General features: G+C 43.6%; 1 protein-coding gene across 1 annotated transcript; it reads right to left on the bottom strand.

Annotated features, from left to right (window-relative positions):
- Window positions 1–6,470: 6,470 nt before the first annotated feature.
- Window positions 6,471–21,637, bottom strand: ass1 (argininosuccinate synthase 1). The gene is made up of 15 exons (XM_061294093.1): window positions 21,511–21,637; window positions 20,641–20,767; window positions 20,258–20,326; window positions 19,742–19,930; window positions 19,603–19,659; window positions 19,451–19,525; window positions 18,992–19,062; window positions 18,889–18,919; window positions 14,304–14,394; window positions 11,938–12,022; window positions 11,653–11,717; window positions 9,692–9,823; window positions 9,025–9,181; window positions 6,754–6,819; window positions 6,471–6,640 (listed from the first exon to the last, which is right to left on the bottom strand). Exons 2-15 carry the CDS (start codon window positions 20,740–20,742, stop codon window positions 6,592–6,594), a joined length of 1,239 nt encoding a protein of 412 aa, XP_061150077.1. The 5' UTR covers window positions 20,743–20,767; window positions 21,511–21,637; the 3' UTR covers window positions 6,471–6,591.
- Between the last annotated feature and the right edge of the window lie 181 nt (window positions 21,638–21,818).

Genomic DNA, 21,818 nt, shown 5'->3' with positions numbered 1-21,818 from the left:
GCCAAGCCCAAGCTCCGAGAGCAACACAATCTCGCGAGAGGATTCAAATCGCACACAGGAGAACAACATATTTTTTTCCACTTGAAACCTTATTGAGCGTACATGTCATGAACAATAAAACAGGCAAATTTGGCACCAAGGGATTACCTAATGGGGGATTTTATTATGCAGTATTTTTTCTTCAATACATATTTTATTTTATAAACATTTATCATCTGCATTTTCTAAAGAATTCTTGAGGTTAAATAACAGCAACATATGTCAAGACAGACATATTTTACTTATGAATCCCTATCTGGTATGAATCATGGACATGATACTTGTGAGGCATTTGAAAAAGTGTCAGAATAATACTTAAATAATTGCTTTTTACCCTTTGCTGCACATGTGGAAACATATGTCGTTGCACATCTGGAAAACGCCAGCAGCCAGACAGAAGAAAAAGCTCTGTAAAATTGCAGCAAATTTCCCCAAATCTTTATGCAAAACAGTCTCCCGCTTCATAAATTATATCCAAACCTCAGTGAGAAGCAGCACTGAGCAGTGTGTGGTCTGGAAGCTATACAGTACTACACAATGCAGCTAGCTTCTGGCTGGGAGTCTTATAAAAATAAAAAATAAAGTAGCAATTATATGAAAACAAGATACATCAATTTCTAAAGAAAATCAAATTAAAAATGTCAATCAAAATAAATTTTAAGGCTAAAAAAACATAAAATATGCATTCAGATAAATATGTAATAAAAATATCCATAAATTACATTAAAAATACTAATAAAATGAAAAGACATGTATGGATGACTTTTTTAAATATTTTAGAAATATATTCTGGGTAACGTATTTATGTTTTCATAATCAATAGTAACAAATTGATACTTCAAAGAAAAACTCTATTATGGTGAAGGCTGCAGATTGCATAAAAGTACTTATTGACTTGCACATGATGTGCAGCTGCTCTAACCATGTTCTCTTTTTTTCCCACACAAGAAGATTGTTAAAGTTTCCATGTTGGACGTATCAATTTCTCTTCCACGCCAGCCTCTGGCCACTTCATCATGTCCACAAGAGAATCAGAGCGACTGAATGGGAATCTACAGCTGTTTGCAGACCGGCACTCCCCCACCTCACCCCACTCACAAAATTAGCATGACTGAAGTATGATCCTGCTCACATATTGCTACCATGTGCTCAAAGCTGCTGGGAAACAAAAGTGTTGACTTTTTTGTTTACAGTGAATCCCTGCTAAAACAATATTTACAGTTCATAGAAATTGCTCATTGATTACAAGTCCAGACCACTCCTGATATATTTTTAATGTAATTTAAAGCATTAAGGATGATATCAAAATAATCCTGTATATCCACGTGAGGCGCAGGTGTTATTTTTATCCAGTTGTGGTCACCATTCTCTCATTCTACACTGTAGCACCTGTGTGTGTGCCTTTAGTCCAGTGCTTCTCAATTATTTTCTGTTACGCCCCCCCCTAGCAAGAAGAAAACTATTCGCGCCCCCCCTCCCCACCGTGACTATCCTAACTTGTCTTGTAAGTTGTAAAATGTTGCACTGTCGCAAACGTGACAGAAGTAACAATGAGAGCGCCACTGCCCCCTGCTGTAGTAAACGCGCAATTACACTTTATTCTAGTACTGCCAAAAAAAAAGCCTGTTCCCCAGGGTCAGACGCGCCCCCCCAGGAATAGCACCGCGCCCCCCAAGGGGGGCGCGCCCCACTATTTGAGAAGCACTGCTTTAGTCAGTGGTTGCTAAGTGGCTAAACCGTTAGCACGTTGAGTGATGGTGCCTGTATTTTGTTTTTTCAATAAACTGATTTAAAGAGCATCAGCCAGTCTTTTTTTTTTTAAAATATGGTGTGTGTATCACAGTTTTTCAATGATTGCAGGCGGGTCTGGAACTTATCCGCCCTTACCATATTACAAATTCTGCCCCGATAAAAGCAGGTGTGTGAGCTGCTGGAGTTCTGCCAGTCAATCAGTGCATTACAAGAGTGTGTATGACTGTGGCTCAAATATCACACATACACACTTGCACATACACACTCTTGCACGCAGCAGGACAAATGAAACATCAACATTGGTCCACGCCTTTTCTTTCTCCTCCCCCACCTTCTCAATATGGAAGGAAGAGGCCACATGAAACTGTAATTGCTTGATAATTGATGCCGTTCTGCAAAGGGCATCCTTTTCTAAAGGCAGGAAACATGAAATGGATAAAGTTTCATGCAGAGACCTCAGAGGTATCACGGCACTCCACTCCCCCGATTAACCCCCCACCCCCCCTCACCGACTGTGCATTTACACTTTTGCCAGTCTGTCTGTTTGTCTGTATTCGAACGCCTTTGTGATGTTAACATAACATTTCAGTATTAGTAAAATATTAGAAAGTTTGTAGGACAAACGATTTTATTATGCTTGTTTTCGTAGTTATGTTAAAAAAAGAAATCAGAACATTATTTAATTATTTATGTAATGTTTTATTTTTGTATGTATGAGAGATACAGCCATTTTTGAGCTTAAAAAAAACAACAATAATAATACATTTAACTTGATTTAAGAATTTGTTTTTGGTGTCAGTAAGTTAAAATGAGTCAATTTCTAGACCTTTACAGATTCTTAAGAAATCTCAAAATATAACGTTTTCGAATTTTACTCCATTTAAAAATCTCAGGCCTGGACACTTGTGCATTAGCAAAATGATTGACAGTCCTCAAAGCTAAACAGCGGCGTTTTGCCGAGTAATGGCAGCTATGCACCTACTTGTTTTTGGTCCTTTTCCATTCTACTTTGCACCCTCCTCCCTCTCGCATCCTCCTCAAGCCACTTTGCTTTGATCCACTTGTGTATCTGTATTTTAAATGACTCAATTACATGGGACCCCGCAGTGAAAATGACGGATGTTTTCCACTATTTGTCCCACCCTGACCCCCACCAGTCCTATTCTCCTCTTCCGCGTAACATCAAATTTTCTTCCGATAAACGTTTGCCTGAGAGGAAATAATAGCTAAATGGTGTTGTTTGTAAGCTTTCTGAACTGGGAGCTGACAAAAGAAGTTTGTGTGAATGTTCACCCCCACTTGCGTAGTTGTCGCAGGTAATTCTTCGCAACGGGCCACCGAAAACAAGAACTTAAAAACGAAGGCAAACATCCAACCTCCATCCATCCAGACGGGCCCAGCACTTAAACACGCTGGCAAGGCCTGAAATGTTGCCAGCAGTCCCTAGAAGCCAAAACAGCTTCCATCCATCAGAGGGAACTCTCGCAACAAAACAATCAAATAACCAACGACATTAAACATTTATATCATCCAAAGCCAAAGAGAAAGAGCATCCTCCGACATCCCCCCCCCCCCCCCCCTCGTGGATTCACGACTACATCACAGCCACGGATCGAACGGCTGAAAGGACGTGTGCCGGCAGAAAACCCCCAGCGGTGGACCGGACCCCCTCCCCTCGCCCCCCAAACAGTCAAAGGAGAGAGGCAGAAGCAAATGAGAGGGATAAATCTATTGATTTGGAGATCAACATGCTGCATTACACACTGATGCCCCTGGGGTATCTGGGAGGTGGGGGCGGAGGGGTTGGGGGGGGGGGGGGGCTTTGTTACAGTGAAAGGATTTTTGAAAGGATTTTATATGACCTTTTGGAAGATGCTATATGTTCAACTGTCCAAACTCAACAGGCTTGTCATGTTTAAAATGTGATAACTAGCTCCGCCCCTTACTGCCACAATTTGCATTTTTGATTTTGTTGTTATTCGAACGTCGACCTGCACAGGCAATTTGACTTCTGGTTCAGGTCAATGACACTTGTTACATGATTGCATAAAAGATGAATCTAAAAGGTGAAACTACATTTCGATCTATTTATATCTATGAATCACAGCTCTGTAACCTAAGCCAGTGTTGAAAGTTTATTGATTCCCATCGTCGATGATGGCGGTGGTCGTTTAGCTACATCGTGTTGTAACGGGAGACGACAAACTCTTCACACTCATTAACCTCCAACACGGAGCAGCAGGCAAAATATTTCTATTTTTCCATCAATATTTCATCACCGGCTCAGGCCAAACAATGCCAAAGGGGGGGCTTTTCTGACCGTAATGGCCCCATCTGTCTATAGATCTAAAGGACAGGAGCTGGCAATGGCTGTCCTTTGACACCAGAAAATAGGCTTTGACATCAATGGAAAACACACACACAAACACACACAGAGGGTCCGTGGATTTTCGAGAGAGCCTGCAAGGCAAAGTGTATCCTGCCATGTTTCCTCACAGATGGTCTCTTGATGTTCTCGCGAAAAAGATCAAGTTTCCAGAGCGACGGGTCTGCTCTCCTAGGCGCCGTTTTGTACGCACACAATGAACAAATTATGACATTATGCGTAGAGGCTGCACTCATTTATTTATAAGTGACGCACCTTCTGTCTATCAGCTTGTATTATATTATATAATATATTACATTATATATTATACGTATTATATTATATTTTATTAATTAAATAAATTACATTATATTATGTATTATATTATATTTTGTTATATTATTTATATTATATTATCTAGTGGTTGACAGTGGAACTACACTCAATTAACGGAGACATTAAGTTGTTAACTGGGCAAAAATATAGAACTGCTATTTAATTTGAAACTTTCTATTTGACATTCCATAAAAATTTGGACACCAACTGTTAAGATCTTTTCACATTAAAAGATGTATTATCAGAACATTTTATTTTATAAATGATTATCTTATGAAGGAAAAGTGCTGTCAATAATTCAAACACAACTCAAATGACTGATCAAATCACATAAAAATGACCCAGACGACAATTTATCTTCCTGAATCACTTTGTATGACCTCATCACAAATCCACTCGCTTGAGCCACAAACCTCCCGGGAGTGGTCCATTACCACTTACCAGTTAAGCATTAGGGTGAAATGTGCAGTGTTTTTGATGCCTTAACTAACAGTAATTAAAAATAAAACACACACACATGATAGTGGAGCAAAACGGCTGAAAGGACCTGAGCCGCACCTGGAGGGCTGAAACGGGGGTCCCGGCGGCTCCCAGGTAGGAAGCCAGACGTCATAATGGACCCTAAGCCAATGCTGGATTTTGGACTTAGGTTACAGCAGAAAAAGAAAAAAACGCCGGGGCGGCCATGTTGGCCTGTAATTGTTGGCAATTAACCCCCTCGGTGGTCATTGTCACCGCCTCATTGTGCGTCAGAGTAAAGGTCAGCCAAGGCTTTTTTCCGCAGACAGCTCCACCAAGAGCATGCATTGAATGAGGACAAAAGGCAGGAGAACTATGTTGAGTTCAAGCTTCTAACGACGAGGACAATATCTTGAGAGATTTTTCTTTCTGGATTTGACAAGTAGTTCACTCCAAACTCTAAAGTGGGCTAACAGTGGTGCTAAGGAAGAATCAAGTGTTTACTTCCTGGTTACTTCCTGTTTTCTTCCAAATATGGGCATGCATGGTTTTCTTTCCGCGATATCACACGAACGTCTATTCCAAGTGCTCTCCTGACTTTTGCAAACGTCCCTTCACCTCCGTTCCATTGAGGACAGGTGAACAACGAGCTCCTTTGTACTTTGGCTTTGTGCGCCTTGACAGGGACTTGAAGGTTAGTCGACCCCGACTCCCGAAGAGCCTCGGAACAGCACGGAACTCCATTAGACCCGCCTCCGCCAACTTTTCATGTCGTGCTATTGTTACATATGTCTATTCCCTCCTGAGTGGGTAATGATGGGTAATTGCTCCCGGGTCAAGGATGATTAATTCCCTTGGTCAGGCGTCAGCGCAGGTAAGACGGAGAAGATGGAATATGAGAAGCGTCCGACGAATGAATGGTCGAGTATCCCAGCGTGCATCTTTAGCAAACTAATCAAGACAGATCAGGACTTTCAAAAACACTTTTAGTGGCTTAATAACATTTCTAAGACTTGCTAAAATCAGATTGAGATTGATAGCTGTCCCCGCCCGCTTCGCCCTCCCGCCCGCCTTCAGCTTGACTGACTAATCTGAATATGGGGGCCATTTCAGACACTGATTATCTTGCAACCTGTACGCGCGTGACAGTAAATGCTGGGGCCGGCCGGTAATTGACCAGGCAAAGACTGAGACGCCTGCCGTGTAATTGAGCAGGAGCTGGGAGGAGGTGATTGGGTGGGTGGGGGGAGGGAGGAGGAGGTGCCCGCCGCAGCACTCAAAGGTCCGAGGAGCAGTCATTGCCCATTAGACCCGGCGGGGAGTCACCAGACCCGGCGGGAGGTCCCCTTATGGCCGTGTACTCTGACGCTGACACCTTTCAGCGATACTTCGGCTAAACTGGAACGCCCCACATTAAGAGAATTTTGCTGAACCTAAGCCTACTTTTAACTGGAGGAGAAAAAAAACAGGAAGTACTGCAAATTTTTGCCATAGGGTGGAGGATAATCACACGTAATAATCACTGATATAGATTTTTATTTATTATTATCATCCGCATTGGAAGGAATGATCACAAGATAGTAGTGTGGTCTAATTTGAAGTATTGGTACTTCAAGTTGTCGTGTAGCTCCTTCGTCGGCTCACTTCTTACTGCTGGAGAGACCCTGCAGACGTTGATGCTCCTTGAGCCTGTGGTGAAAAAGATTTCTTAGAAATTGCATACAGTCAAATTTGGCGGCAGGCTGTGTGTATATGCCAATGATAGAAAGCATCAACACAAAATATAGTCCATCAATGCTTACCTGACAGCGTTGATCCGGATGAATCCAGAGGCGTCGCAAGGCTCGTAGTCTCCCTGCACATCCATGCTAGAAAGCCCAGATACAACAGCGCACAATTAAATGTTTTGTAAACACACCAGACGTGAAGCCTCATTAAACGCTGAGATAACTGGATCATTGATAAGGCCTTCGGAGGGAATAATGGGCCTATTGATTCCTCCACCCGGTGCTAGGTCTAAGTATTTGAGAGTCGGTATTGGACGACGACAAAAAAGAGATGCTGAGTTTGATAAAAATAATACCATCATATCAAGTCGAACAGGGGTTCTCAAACTGGAGTTCCCGGATCACTCCGGGGACCGTGACGATATGGTCATAGACGAAATGATAAATCGAAAACTAATTGATTTGATAGCTGATTAATCATTGAGACTTAAAATGACAAGAACGTCCCCAAACCCAGAAAGTTTGATCTTCATTCACACACCTCGAAGAAAATTCTAAAGCAATCCCTCGCCGTGTTTCGCCATCCATCCTAAGTGCACGGCGCACAAAAGCGTTCGGCGGCGGCCGGTAATCACGGCAGTTTTCTACCTGCCGTGCTTAATACACTGCCTGGCCAGAGTCCTCTCGCGGCCGCCCGTTTTTTTTCGCCCGGCGCTTATTCTTTGCGAGCACTTAGCCAAAGAGGAAATTGCCAACAAATGATAGGATAAACACGATAAAAAAAGAAAGTCTGACAACTAAATCATCAACTCTCAATACAAGGCTCCCTGCTTGGCACCTGAGCGCCATTATGAATGAGTGGCTTTGGAGAATATGGCAGCTAGCATAGTATGTGCGTGTGTGTGTGCGCTGCTGGGAGAAACCCTGCCGTCTAATTGAGAGGCGAGCGAGCAGACAGGCGAGGAGGGTGACATTTCCCTCTCAGATGGGTGCAGTGAAGGGCTGCGTTACCACTGCGCTAATGATGCCGTTTACGCTTGCCCACGGAGAGACAGCGAGATGTCGGCGGGGGGTCTATGTGTGTGTGTGTGTGTGTTGTCGCTATGCAATGACAAATGAGTGCGACTGCTCTAAGGTATATAATTCTACAATATATACTAGGGCCCAATCAATATTGAATTCTGGCAAATGCCAATCCTGATTTTTGGAAGCGGAAAATTCTGTGGACTGATTAATCGTGCAATTAATTTTGAAGGTACTTTTTACAAGATGAAGTAAATGAATTACTGAGAAAACATTTGACTGTTTATGGTTTAATATTTATCTTCACAACAGAGAAAAGTTGGCCCATTTTTTTGGGGGCGGTCAATGTCAATGTTGTAATCTGTTACTTTGTGTAAAAAAAATAAGTAAAATCTGCCAATTTTTATCGGTCGAGTCTGATTTGAAATAAATTGGAGTGAATTGTTCCTCATGAATTAATTAGCTGCCCCTTAAACTAAAGCAGGCAATGAATCAGAGCATTTTACTGGATTCCTTTGTCATTTGTTTGGGGACGTTTGCACTGAGCCCTTTTGTGGGGAACTTCAGGGCCCATCTGTCAGGAGGGCCTGAGGACTTTGCCACGGTGAAACACAACACCTCAGTCGCACAACAAGCTAGCGACCTTTGCGCTAACAACCGAGCTTATTCCCGTTTCAAAAAAACAGCAGGATATTTAAATCAAAAGTAATGCAGGAGAAGAAGACTATTATGTAACGTTCTCTATTTTAAGCACTTTGTCTCCACCTTGTGGCTTCGATACCAATTAGGATCAATTATTCGCCGATTATATACCGCAACGCACTCGCAGCCTGACCGATTGCGCAATTTAAAAGCCACCTCACAGATGGAGCAACTAAAGAGTTCTCTCCCCTCTTTTGACTGCTTTTCTCTTGTACCGAAAAAAATAAAAACGTTGTGAGAAACTCGACGGCTGTTCACTGGACGCATGGCTCCTCCTGACCCGCTTAACAAGCATGACGCTTTTGCTACTTTCCTCTAAAAAGGCCCGCTCGACATCAGCTCTCTCTTCTGTGGATGAAAACACTATTAGCTGGTACAAGTGTGTGTGACTCAAGTGGGGGGGGGGGCAGAGAAGCATATGGAGTTTTTTCTTTTTAACTTTGGTCAGTGCTGAGCCTGCCCACAGGGCATCGGGGGTCAACCGCCTGAACAAACCCACTGTTAGCGCGGCTGCGAGGTCATTGGGGGGGGTCGGAATCGGGGTGGCTTCCAGAAACTGAGCTTGACGCTACTCTGATGTCTTTGTACATACAGAGCCTCCACATGTTCATCTTTGCTTACCTGACCAGCTCCTCGTTGTACAGGGACTTGGGCGACTCTCGTCCCAGAATGTAAACCTGGCCCTTGAAGACGGACAGCTGCACTTTGCCTTCAATGTTCTCCTGGGACTTGGCTATGCACTGGCGCACAAAGTCGCATTCTGGACTGTACCAGAAGCCTGAGAAACAAAAAACACATGTTTAGTGGACTGGTTGGAGTCGACCAGTGGATTAGCGGATGGTGTGTGTTGAAGTTTGGACCTCCCCCTTAGTGTTTCCCAGACAGATGGAGGAGAGGCTCGTGTCCGCATTTGTTCGTGGAGGACCCGCACGGCTTGGCGGGGGTCCTCCTCTGATCAGCACCTGACCTCCACCTCATCGTCTGTCACGTTCCCCCTTTGAATCTCTTTGATTATTGTGATCTAAATATATTCGTTGGTCATTAGCATTCAAAATCCAAGTCAGCATTTTCCACTTGTTTTGATTCTTTTAATCCATCCCTCAATTGAATTGTCCGGTCTCTAATGGCGCTGATCCGATTAAGTGGATGAAGGTGCAGAAGAGACTTGGGACTGAGCAGAAGGGAAGATTAGGACACCTGAGCTACACGCTAAACACACAAGCCAAGCTCGACGGACAGATCGAGAGACACAGCTGGGTGAATATTATGTCATATTTGATTGACTTACCGTTGTAGACCAGGTCGGAGAACTTGATCCCGAGTCCCTGCTTGATCCTGCGGACCTCCTTGTCCATGGTGAACGTCTCAATGTCGAGATGGGCCTTTAACAGAATGGTACCTCCGGGGGTTTCATAGATCCCTGAGAAATAAATAAACATAATTCATTTTTAAAAGTTCATTAAAAAATAAAAATAGATATATTTTTAATCTTTATTTATTCAATGTTTTGTGACAATCTTAAAATCTTTTTTTAAAAATTATTTCCATCATGCAGCACAGATTTGGATCGACCACATATTGTAGAAAGTATCAGATTAGCTTTTTTCGTGCGCCCCAAAAAAAGAATACATGAATATTTGTCTTGCACCTCGTGACAGACAGCTCCTTGCTAAATATGGGAGTGTGTCCATGCAGGCTAAATGACAGGGTAGGAGGCCCCTGCCAACCAGCAGAGCGTGGACCAGGGCTCTGCCTATACCCTGCAATTTACCCCCTCTGGTCGGGGAGGGGCTGAAAAAAATGAGGTAGCTGACAGCAGAAATGAAGTTGTCACTCAAATGTCAGCTCAATCAAAAAGTAAAGTGGGAATGGGGGGGGGGGGGGGGGCACAATGTGGTTACAGGCCGAACACCGCCGCTATGCTATTTAATCTCCCGGTCTGGTCTGTACGAGTGCAAATCCTCCAGCGCCGTTCCTGACCTGAAAACAGAGAAGCACTTACTGCGGCGCTGGCGGCCAGAAAGCGGGCTTAGCCCCGTCGCTAATTGTCCAAAGCCTCAAACGGCCGCCACCTGAGCTTGAAGGGCTCGTGGGCCTTTTGCTGATCCGATGGGAGCGCGTCGGGACATTTCCGTTGGCCGGCCTCCATCAGATAAATAAGTTAAAACTGCCTCCAAGTAAACTTGGCTTAAAAACGGCTTAACGGGAGAGACGCAACAATAGGAAGCTTTTTGGAAGTTGAGTTAAGGCTTAAGGAGAAAACACCTCCAGTGCTTTTCCAGGTTTTTAATCTGGGTGAAGTGACGAGAGGTATGCCAAACTTGAAGGCTGAACGGTTTGAGCCGTGAAATTCAATACAGCAGATTTGAACACAAATGGTGCAGCAACACATGGAAACAATCAGTACTGGTGGTATCCGTTTCTGTTTTTAATTTATTGTTGTACAGTACTTTTTTACTTTTAAATTTCAAGCCAATATCACATCCAGTCATATTTTTAATGGCGTAGATCTGGACTTGTTTTCATTTTCAGGAGAGCGGGACATGCCAATCTTGTCTAATAGTCTAACAGTGATTTCCGACAATCTCCGCCTGTGCACAGAAAGGTCGGAGGTCTGACAGCGCTGTGACAGGATTGCCCATTGTTTTGTAGCTACATTCTTTGATAAATATGACCTGACCTGAATAGTATGAATGCACTCAGTGGGGGTTACTCATGCGATGTGACACATTGGCCTCCACCTCTTCCCGTTACTCTTCCTTTTTGCTTTCTTTTGTACCGACCTCGCAAAAGAAAAGTGGGCTTCCCACTTTCCCCGTTTCTACCTGCCAACGTTGTGTCACGGCGGTGAAAAGGTGTGGAGGTGTGTGTGTGTGTGTGTGTGTGAGGACGCAAGCTTTGGCCCACTTATTTGTGATGTTTGTCACAAACAGAGCTGAAGTGACAACAGAGTGCACAAGTGACGGACAGATGTTTTGAGCCCTGTGGAGCAGGTGTGCTCCAAACGCAGACAAATGTTTGGTTTTCTCCCGTGGACATTTCCACGCACACACCGACATGAATGAATGGAAGTCTATAATTCCGAACACTTGCAGGAGACGCATTTCGCTTTTACCGACTAGAAGCGCTCATGTAAAATAACTGCAAATTGCGTATAAGCTCCCGATGTGGAAAGGAAGGTTTGCAGAGAAGAAAAGGTTGAAAATATCGAGATGCGTTTTGGGAGCATGAAAGGGTAATTGTGTTCACCTCGGGACTTCATGCCGATGAAACGGTTTTCCACGATGTCGATGCGACCCACTCCGTGCTTTCCTCTGAGAGAGTCAAACAGCATTGACATTTAATTCAACACATGAAAATATTAAAAATTTAATAAAAATATATATTTTAAAACAATCTGTAAAATCATCTGAAGCAATGAAAAGTTGGAAGCATTTTTATGTCGCTTTAAATTACAAAGAAACATTTAGCACACTTTAAAATGAAATAAAATGTAAAAAAATGTTTTAAAGGAATATTTAAAATAATCCTTACCCAATCTCATTCAGAAATAAAAAGATATCCAAAGGAGTCACTTTTGATATCCCTTGCTGCACACTGACCACCTTGACAGGAACACCTGAAAAAATTGAAAATTTGATAAATTATGAAAAAACGACCCATCAAATATATAATTACAGCACGCATGTTTTTCTTTCAACAAATTGAGCTCAATTTTGCCAGAAACCTTTTCCAACCATCCTTTTTATTCAATGCAAGAAAATAACAGCGAGACTAAAGTGGAAGTGCAATTTGCATGAATAAGCGTGCCATCGCCAGCGTGCATTAGAAAGTCACTCACAACCTTTTCATTTGCTTTTTTTTTTTTAATACAATAAATAAATTCAGACTTCTTAAACCAAAATTCAAAGTAATCACATTCTCCACCACCAGCTATGCTTGAAATCTTTCTGCTATACACTCAACCTGAAAAATGAATTGTTAGGCATGACACATAAACTCAAATAAATATCTAGTGACAAGTATTCATTACAAGTCATTGATATCAATGATGGTCAAGTAAAACGAGTCACAAAAGGGGGCGACGAGAAAGAATGGCTAATAAATTCAAAGGCTCGACCGATGTGAAAGCTGTGAAATTGTGGGCTGGCCTTAAACTAATTCAATTAAACACACAGCTTTGTTATTGGCGCTCTCTTTAGCGCTGACACTGACAGAGTGTGTGTGTGTGTGACCAACTTACCAAGCGTCCTATCAGATACACACATTGATGGTTTATTTTGTTGACCGGGAGACACCCACGTTGGCATCCATCACTGTCACCCCGCTGCTTCATGATGCTCTTTAATGACAGACGTGGGCTAATTGTTGACAGGGGGGCGGGGGAGAACACCCCAAAAAAAACAAAGATATAATTTTGAGTGGGACCCCAAAAAAAAAAAAAAAAACACCTTCAAAAATTCTTCTTTGATTTGGATACGACAGCTTTGGGAAAAATCCTGACACGTGAAGGACTTGACAATTTTTTTTTTGGACAAGGGCTTTGTTGACGGGCCCATTCGCGTATCGCGGGAATCTCGCGGCTCCCATGGAAGCAAAAGTGGAGAAGAGGGTTATTATCAACTCCCCCCACCCCCCTAGCTAATAATTAGATTAAAAGTTCAAATAAATTAAGTGACCGAACGTGGGAGTGGAGGGGCCGAGCCTTTTCCTGCATTTTGCGCACTCTCTCCATCATTCTGCCGCTCACATCATTCACCCAAACGGCTCGCTCTCATTCTTCCCGTGATCCTTTTCTTCACTTTTTTTTTTTTCCTCGCCGCCTAACAGTGCAAACAATGGGTGCGCAGACACAGTTGTAGGAAAAATTACTGCTTTACATTTTTCCTCTCTGTCTCTCTTTCCTCTGCTATTTCTTTAGCGTGAAAGGAGGGAGGGATGGAAAAAAAAATGAGGGGAAAATACGGGGGGTAATGGAAAAGGTTTTTGTTAAATATTCTTTTTTAATCAGTGAGAAAACTTTGGTGAGAAAAAGCAAGGATGAAGAAGGCGGAGGGTGGGGTGGGGGGGGTGGGGGTAAGTGAAAACATTCTTGTGCTGGATCTTGTGCTCAGAGGGAGGAGCAGGCTCGGTCGGGGCCTTTGTGTGGACAACTAAAACAGCTTTTGTCACAGGGCGCTCAATAAAAGCCAAAGAGAATATGTGTGAAAACGGTGCACAGGGTTGAGAAAAAAAACAAAACAAAAAAAAAACAGGCACGACTTCAACACGGTTCAAGTCCGACATTCCCGACCATCAGGTGTGCTCGATCCAATTTCTACAGTGAGTGACATTTTGCTGAGACAGTTTTCTAATGCAAACTTTATGAATGGCTCAAGATGAAGAGACATCTGTGCTATTTGCCCCCCCCGGGCTGGATGTTTCTTGCCATTTTCTCTTTGCGCAAACATGTGACACTTTCCACTATTCCAGCCTAACATATCTAATGAGGATCTCCCCCGGGGCCCCCTCGGGGTGTCGATGTATTAGCAAGACTTCCGGCTTGTGTGTGTGTGCCCTACGGCCAAGCACGGCAGGTTCGCATATTAAGTCTGGGTGGTCAGCGGTGATAAAGTGGCAAAAGGGGGTCAGTGTTGGAGCGGCAGCCCCGCGGCGACAGTGGCCCATGTTAAGTAACAAGAGACGCTGACAGTGCGGACATCAACATTTGAGATAAACGACTTTTGAAAAGGGAGCTCGGGGAAATAAATGACTTGTGTGGTCCTGCCGTCATTTTTTATGGAGTTATGCAAGTGTGTCGATCAAATTTAAATCCTATGGCATTTTTTGTACGCGGTATCTTATGAAGGTCCTTAAAAAATGATTAAAGGACAAAAGGGGGGCTTGAGATCGACACAAACCGTTTTTGAACTGCAGCTCCAGTACGTCAGGGGAGGAGGGAGAGTCTTCTGGGTTCTTAGTCATTTGATAGAGGTCAGTCGGAGCGTGGTTCTGAGAAAGAAGATCAAAAAAAAAAAAGGAGTTACACTTTTGCTCCCACTGATGAACAACCTTCAGAGACCTCATCACAGAAGAAGACTTTTGTGTGAAATTGACACATGGCTAGCAGGAGAAAAGAGATGATGAGGCGTGAAAAGTAGTTACTTGAAAATGGGCGGAGAGAAAAAAAAAAGAATCAATATTTCATTTTTTTTTTTTTTTATTGTGTGTGTGGCCCTGCAGCAGAGGCAACTCCATCAATCCATAGCGCTTGTCCTCTGAGTATTGCTTCTCGCTCAAATGCTAACATTTATTTTTAGATGAATTAACATCAACTACGTAATTAAAAAAAATAATTCAGTTTGAGAAAGGCCAAATTTTGCGCCCCAATGCACAAAGCAAGGTCCATACGACACGCTTGGTTGCATTTGGTGAGGACGAAAAAGAACATTTTTAAAGAGATCATCTTCTTGTTTTTGCCTAAATCTTTTTCTCCCTCGGTTGACACCGCTTTCATCAATTTTCTGCCTGACAAAGCCTTCCTATTATTTCAAAAAGTTGTCCCGGCTGTCAGACGTTTGCGTCCTGGAGTCGCCTGGCGCTCGGTCGGGAGTAGGACGGTGTCCTCGGAGCGGCGGCAAATTGTAGGGGTGCTATGCAAAATAACTACTGAGTGCATTTAAATGGAAAGCTTTACCAGACACGGAATCATCACACAATAACTAATCGGCGTTCGTCACTGAGGTGAAAACGAGGAGCCGCAAACGCTTTTTGCTTTTAACTAAACACCCAAATTGACGGCGACCGTGTCACCTCTTTGGGATTTTATGCCTCACTGGCCTAAAAGAGTGAGGAGTCTAAAAAGCCTTTTGATGGCTGAATTTGATTTACATGGGAAGTGTTTTAAAAAAAATAATAATAATAATTTTGAGGTTTGATAGACTCTGTTGATTCTTAATTCAAAATAAGCTTAGTAATCATGTGAATGATTTTTATTACCTTATTAATTTTTTTAATAAGAAACTTATATTTCTAGGGGGCGCTACTGAGACTATTTTAAACCATTGCTCCAAAAGACATACCTGAAACTTACTTAAAGTTGAGTTTTCAGGCCTCCGAAAAGATGATTCATTCCTAGAAGGACTTGAGAGCCCTAAATATTCAAATGTGAGCATATCACAAGAAAATGGGAGCGCACACTTAAGGGTGGCTGGATACAAAGAGAAACGGGAAAAGTGAGGGAACAGCTCAGTTTGAAGATCAATGCATTTCAATTGAAACCCCCCGCAGGTGGACTTGTCCCAAAGCCGTGGCCCTGGGAGGGAGGGGGAGGAGGTGGGGAAAGGTAGAGGGAGGGTGGGGGGGTCGGGTATTGGTGGCAAATGGTGCGTGAAGCACACCATCATGTCGCACAGAGCCAACTCCTTTGGCAGTCTCGGCTTCGGCCATATTGTTGTGCTAAACGCGGCCCATAGAGCCACGGAGAGGGCTGACGCATGAACTTAAAGCAAGTAAATTTCTATCTTTCCACATATTATTTGCCTCATTGATTTTCAATCGAAGCCAACGGGGCCTAAAGAAGCAGCGGTGGCAGGGAGATGGGAGGGAAGGGGGGGGGGGGGGGGTCACCAAAGGGAGAGTTGAGAGGGCCGAAAACATCCTTGGTGCAATGGCTCGGAAATGACGCTTAAATGACTGCGTTTCGGGCCTCTCTTTAAAATGCAAACTGAGATGAAAAATATCCTCATCATGTGCAGGGGAGATGTTTTGATTTGCTGCTCGCTTTCAAAAGACTTTGCAGTATGTTCCATGCTCACTTATGGGAAGGAGAAAAAAAATACATATATAATAATAATAAATAAAAATACATATACAATTAATCCCCCCCCCCCCAAAAAAAAAATTCCCACGGCACGCCTGATGATGCCACACTAAAGTGTTTGGTAATCAGCGGTCTAAGTATTACTGGTCCCGCCCGAAGGGACGTGAGCGCACGGACCCCAAAAGCTGACCTCTTTGCTTCAAAGCACACATTCACGCGCACGCACACTTACGCCGACAAGCTCCCACTTCCTTCCCCTACGGGCGCTCTCGTCTCTCCATCCATCTTTCCAACTAGCCATGCGACCAAAAACATGGTTTGCCACTTCCTCGAGCCACCCGGCGTCGTTCCGCCTCTTTACTTCTGGTCAACGCGAGCGGCGGTCCATCCGCTTCACCGTCACAAAGAACAAAGCGGGTTCTTGGGGGGGGGGGGGGGGTGACACTGATCGAGGCTATAATTAAGAGTGAGCTGATGTTTTAATGACTCGGGACGAGTGTCAGGCCGCCTGAGGGTGGCACCCCTCCGATCACAAGCTGACATCCAACAGCGATAATGAAATTGGATTTTTTCCTCCTTTTTTTTTTTTTTTTAAACGAGCCATTTGCCTTTGTAGAACATTCTGGAAAGTGGTCGACAAGCTGCTCGCATGTCTTGACACAAGTTAACGCTACAAAACGGGGGGGGGGGGGGGGGGGGGGTCAGCAGGGCCCATTGTGTTAAAATGCTATCAGGAAGGATTCTGTGTTTTTAATTGCAGAGTAACCTGAACTGCGGGCTCTTATCTACAGCAGAACATATGAGCGACCATTGGGACATTTCCTCATTTAACTGTGACAAGCGAAGGGAAGTGGAGGAGGTGGGGGTGTGCTGGGAGTAAGGGTATTTGGTGCCACAGGTGGAGGTTGAGAAGTTTGCTCCTCAGCCTTTAGGGCAGTAACTGGAGGAGAGACAGGCTGATATCGAGATGAGATATCCTCTGGAGATGACCTTCTGGGTCAATTAGCCAATGAGAGCAGATTTTCTGGAGAGATTTGCTTTAAAACTTGAATTAGTGTTTATTTCTGCGGCCCAGATGGGGGAAATTCAAAACAATAGTTGTTGAATTAATATAGCTGAATTTATTGGTTAGTACATTTGTGAATGATAAAATTAAATGACTAAAACAAACAGTAGATAAAGTTCCAGCTGTTGCCCAGCATCACGGAACGGACCGCGTTCAACTTTGGAGGTTCCGCTTTCCACCATTGCCCAGGATAATGTATTCAAATCCTTTTACCGCTGCGGAGCCCGGCTCCCTAAATATTTTATTGTATACAACGCCATTAATGGACTTGCATTGGAGTAAACGGCCATAGACAAACTATGAATGCAACACAATAGTGTCATCATACATTGCTATGCTCCTGCGCTTTTTTTTTTCCCCTTCGGCATTCCTTTCAAAAACATTTATCAAGCGTTGGAGTTCTCAGGAGGGGTGGGAAAGTGAAGGAGACGCAAAAGGTCTGAGTTACAGTGCAGCGCAACTCCAGCCGTGCGGGACCCGTCGCCGCCTTGTGACACCCCGTCCGTCGGGAGGAGGGTGCGCGCCCGATCTGTCTGGGCACGCCGTCTTTGTACTTTACTGTTACTGGTGACATTTTGGTGTCACGGTGAAATGGCTCCCCTCCCACGTCGCAGCCCGCGGCGGCGCAAAACCGTCCAAACAATGAGCACCCGAGAGAGTTGGGGCTGGAACTCAGGAGGCCCCAGCTGGGCGCGATGCCCCTAACCCTATCCCTCCCCTCCCTCCCCCGGCTCCCATGAAATCGGGAATTAGTCGAAGCGTCACTGACGACAAGTCAGTGTCTGTGTGTCCCCGGCTCTTCCCAGGGCCCGGCGAGGACCCCGGGTGAGCCCAGACGCATACAGACATGGGCGACGCTGTGAGATGGGAGCTTTGCGGGTCGCCGAGGGCAACCTGTATGTACTGCCGTCACCTCTGACCGCCGGCAAAACTCACATAAAGTCTCACCAGCAAGACTTGCTGCACATGTAATATTCCAATGGTGCTACTTTGAGGGTCAGTCGTAAATTGTACCACTGTAAAACCACGGTGAGGGCTGGCTACCGACCACTCTGTCATGATATCCCAATAATTTCCTTATTCTTAAAAAATGAAAGCAGTGCTCGTGAAGATCGATAATCGGGTCTAATTTGAGCAATCTTCCTCTTTTTTTTCCTATTATCACATCTCGAAAAGATTATCCTGGGCAATTATCCTGTGCTGCGGGGTAATAGCTAAAATTGATTCTTTCCCGCCAGCAGATGTCTCTGAAGGATTATTCTGTGATGTCGGGTTTTTCCAAGCGGACCTTTCTTGGCCAACAATTGTAAATATTAAACTTGTTCATTATTTCCAATGGCAAATGGAAATGTTGTGTGGTCAACATCGAAATGGCCGGGCCACAAATTCCATTATTGTGTCATTGAACGGAACGATAACCAATCACAGCCCGCTGAAGGAATAACTGAATTAGAAACGAGTGACAGTTAGCCAAATCCTACGTACAACTCCCCCTCTTTTGTCTTTGCTGGAAATCTGAATGCCTTGTGGTGCCACTTTAACGCCTGCTGGTCATACATGGTACTACAGCAGACAAGTTTAGGAACTCAAAATTAGTGATGTGTGTCATGGATCTTACCTTGGGATTTTCCAGGATGCCAGATTCATAACTGTTAGGAAATAAAATTAGGTATGAGTGTAATGGTGAGCATATTATAAAGCAGCTAAAATTGGCCTCCTACCTGATATGCATGAGGTTGGCATCCATGCTCCAAGGGGCCCGTGGAGTGACCGGCACAGTGATGCCCTGTTTCTAAAGTTCAACAGAAAATCGTCCACAAATGACTAGAAAAAATAAGTTACTGTATACCGTAGCTACAAAATAATAAGATCTTTGTGGATATGTGAAGACCTGTGATTCCAAACTACTTATTTCAACTGCTTGTCAACTTATTGTCATTATTCTTTTGTGGTGTGTCATGAGATATTTTTTATGCGCTTTGGTAGAAAAAGGTTGGGAGACACTAAGTTCTGGAAAAAAGTTTAAGAGACACTACTGAAAGGAAATCTAGTGGTGAGAAACGTCATGAGCGCCCTCTGGTGTACAAACAGCGTCACGACAACCTGCTAGGCCATGTGACCATATCACAAGCGATAGCTTGGCGCGCAAGTAACTAACTACTTTTGCTCGACCATCATACCTGTGCGTACTCCATCAAGTCCGTTCTTCCTCGGAAGCGGTTGTAGAACTCTGGAATCCTCCAGGGTGCAATAATCTGCAAAGCACACAATTGGGTGAGCGTGACCTTCCCAGATCCAAGACTGCCTGCAGACATCACATGAACAGAGTCACCTTAACTCCAGGATAGAGGGCGTAGAAAGCCAGCTCAAAACGGATCTGGTCATTGCCCTGAAGGAAACAAAACCAAAAAATAAATATCTGTACTCTGGAGAATCTATGGATCTGTTTACCTATCGTGGGAGAAGCTCACCTTTCCCGTGGCACCATGTGACACGTACAGGGCTCCTTCCTGCCGCGCTATCTCAATCTGGCGCCTGGCGATGCAGGGTCGAGCCAACGCGGTGCCAAGAAGGTACCGGTCCTCGTAGATGGCGTTTGCCTGGACAGCGGGCATGATGAAGTCCTCCACGAACTCGGTGCGAAGGTCTTCAATGAAGACCTGCACAAGAGAAGCAGTGAGGAGTCAGACTGGAGTTTATAGCTATCTTTTTTACACCACACTTCATTCTCAGCAGTTCTCCATTTTTTTTTAATGAACAGAAACTTTTTTAACATCCTCAGCTGGCATTTTGGCAAGACATTGTGAAGTTCGCTGGCATCATCTAGTGGCGGAATACCTGAAGCTCACCCAGTTACATTTTTGCTTGCAAAATAAATCAATATATGTAAATATTCAAAATTGACCAACTGATGGGGTCATAAATTGAAAACCCAACCGTCAAAGAATCTTTTATTTTGGCTTTGTGTAATAATTGATCTCACATACCTTTTTGGCACCGAGGCTTTCTGCCTTTTTGCGAGCAGATTCAAAGTCTTCATCTTGTCCAATATTGGCCTACATGGGAAGATAAATAAATTTACCACACATCAAATTTGCTATCCGAGCAAATCCAACACAACTCAAATACTGTATGATTATCATTTTGGTTGTAATATGGTACTCAAAAGTATATCACCAATGAGTCAACAAGAGCACCAAAAGACCATTGCTGCTTTTACATCCAGGATGAAAAGAAGAGAAATGTGCTGACGACAAGGGCCCCCCACATGCCAAAATCCTGCAGTGGCATTATTTAGTGCATTGAGTAGCCCCGTCTGAGCCCCTCAAACAAAAATGCACACAAATCAAAACCTTCCTTCAACTCTTACCAAGTAAGCAATGACATCGTAACCCTGCTCCTTAAGCCACATGAGAATACACGATGTGTCCAGTCCTCCGCTGTAGGCCAGAACCACGGTACCTTTAGCCATGATAGCAACTTGTTGCTACTGCAAGCTGTGATGACAAAAAAAAGACATTAAGAAGTGAACTGAATCAATAAGTAACTTGAAAACACCGAAGAGTGAAATGTTAACACCGTGTGGTGAACCATGAATTTTCCTTTTGTTTCTTAGATTTTCATTGAAGTGCGAAAGGCCAGGATACGAAACTGGTTCTACATTGAGAAATACTATTAAGGGTAGTTCGGGGATGTTTTCGTCCCTTCGGTTTACAAAACCAAAAATTGCATTGCTAATGACCAGGGATGGGAATTGTACTAGCTAGTCTGCTCAAGAATATTAATCCCAGATGACAATAAAGATTTGTTAGCTCATTGCATCATTGTTGCATCATTTTCCCCAATAGATTTAGTATGGCATCGACAGGTTGGACTACTTTACTCAGTTAATCCTCTGTACCTGTTCAGTCATGAATAGATGTGTTGCGAAATATGGAATTTAATACAAATATTCAAATTACACACACTACTGAAATGGCAAATTCCTCTTTAGAAAATCGAGCCTTACTTTAAAAAGAATAACAAAACAAAAAACACGTGCAATGGTTTTGCTTTGAAGGTAATTGCTCAAACACCAGTAAAAATCAATTAATCAGCATTTGTTTTGATTTTTAAGATGTGTAGTGACGACGCCAGTTACGAAAAGCAGTCGTCTGGTAATTGACAAAATACCAACGAATCAAATGCGATTCCAATACATGCAATCGATACTTAGGATAAAATGACCTGTTGGACTCACTTAATAAAATGGGAGCAGTTCTTAGACGGTTGTGATGTCAGTGTTGCATGGATGCAACATGGTGGACTAGTTACGTAGCCGCTCCATCACTGCTCTTATTGGGTTTCCTTCGGTGACGTCACACGCTTCGGAGGCGTCACACCTTAAATTGGACAATTTCTAAAAAATCTCTGACTTTTTATTTCTTCTTTGGATTAATAAATTCTTCTCTTTGTTAGATGTTCAATAAAGAAATACATTTTTATTAAAAAACAACACAGCGTTCTAAAGTGAAAGGGCCACCATACTTGATGACTCATACCCGCCAC

The sequence above is a fragment of the Syngnathus typhle genome, linkage group LG12, assembly GCF_033458585.1.
Source record: "Syngnathus typhle isolate RoL2023-S1 ecotype Sweden linkage group LG12, RoL_Styp_1.0, whole genome shotgun sequence".
Taxonomy (NCBI): Eukaryota; Metazoa; Chordata; class Actinopteri; order Syngnathiformes; family Syngnathidae; genus Syngnathus; species Syngnathus typhle.
This window is presented reverse-complemented; position numbering and strand designations above follow the sequence as displayed.

What these genes read in the sequence shown, in the direction of transcription:
- ass1 (XM_061294093.1), bottom strand. Translation starts at nt 20,742, where the DNA reads ATGGCTAAAGGTACCGTGGTTCTGGCCTACAGCGGAGGACTGGACACA. An exon ending in CCCTCTATCCTGGAGTTAAG is followed by an intron (nt 19,526 to 19,602) that starts GTGACTCTGTTC and finishes TGTGCTTTGCAG; the next exon opens with ATTATTGCACCCTGGAGGAT. An exon ending in TTATTTCTGAATGAGATTGG is followed by an intron (nt 11,718 to 11,937) that starts GTAAGGATTATT and finishes TGACTCTCTCAG; the next exon opens with AGGAAAGCACGGAGTGGGTC.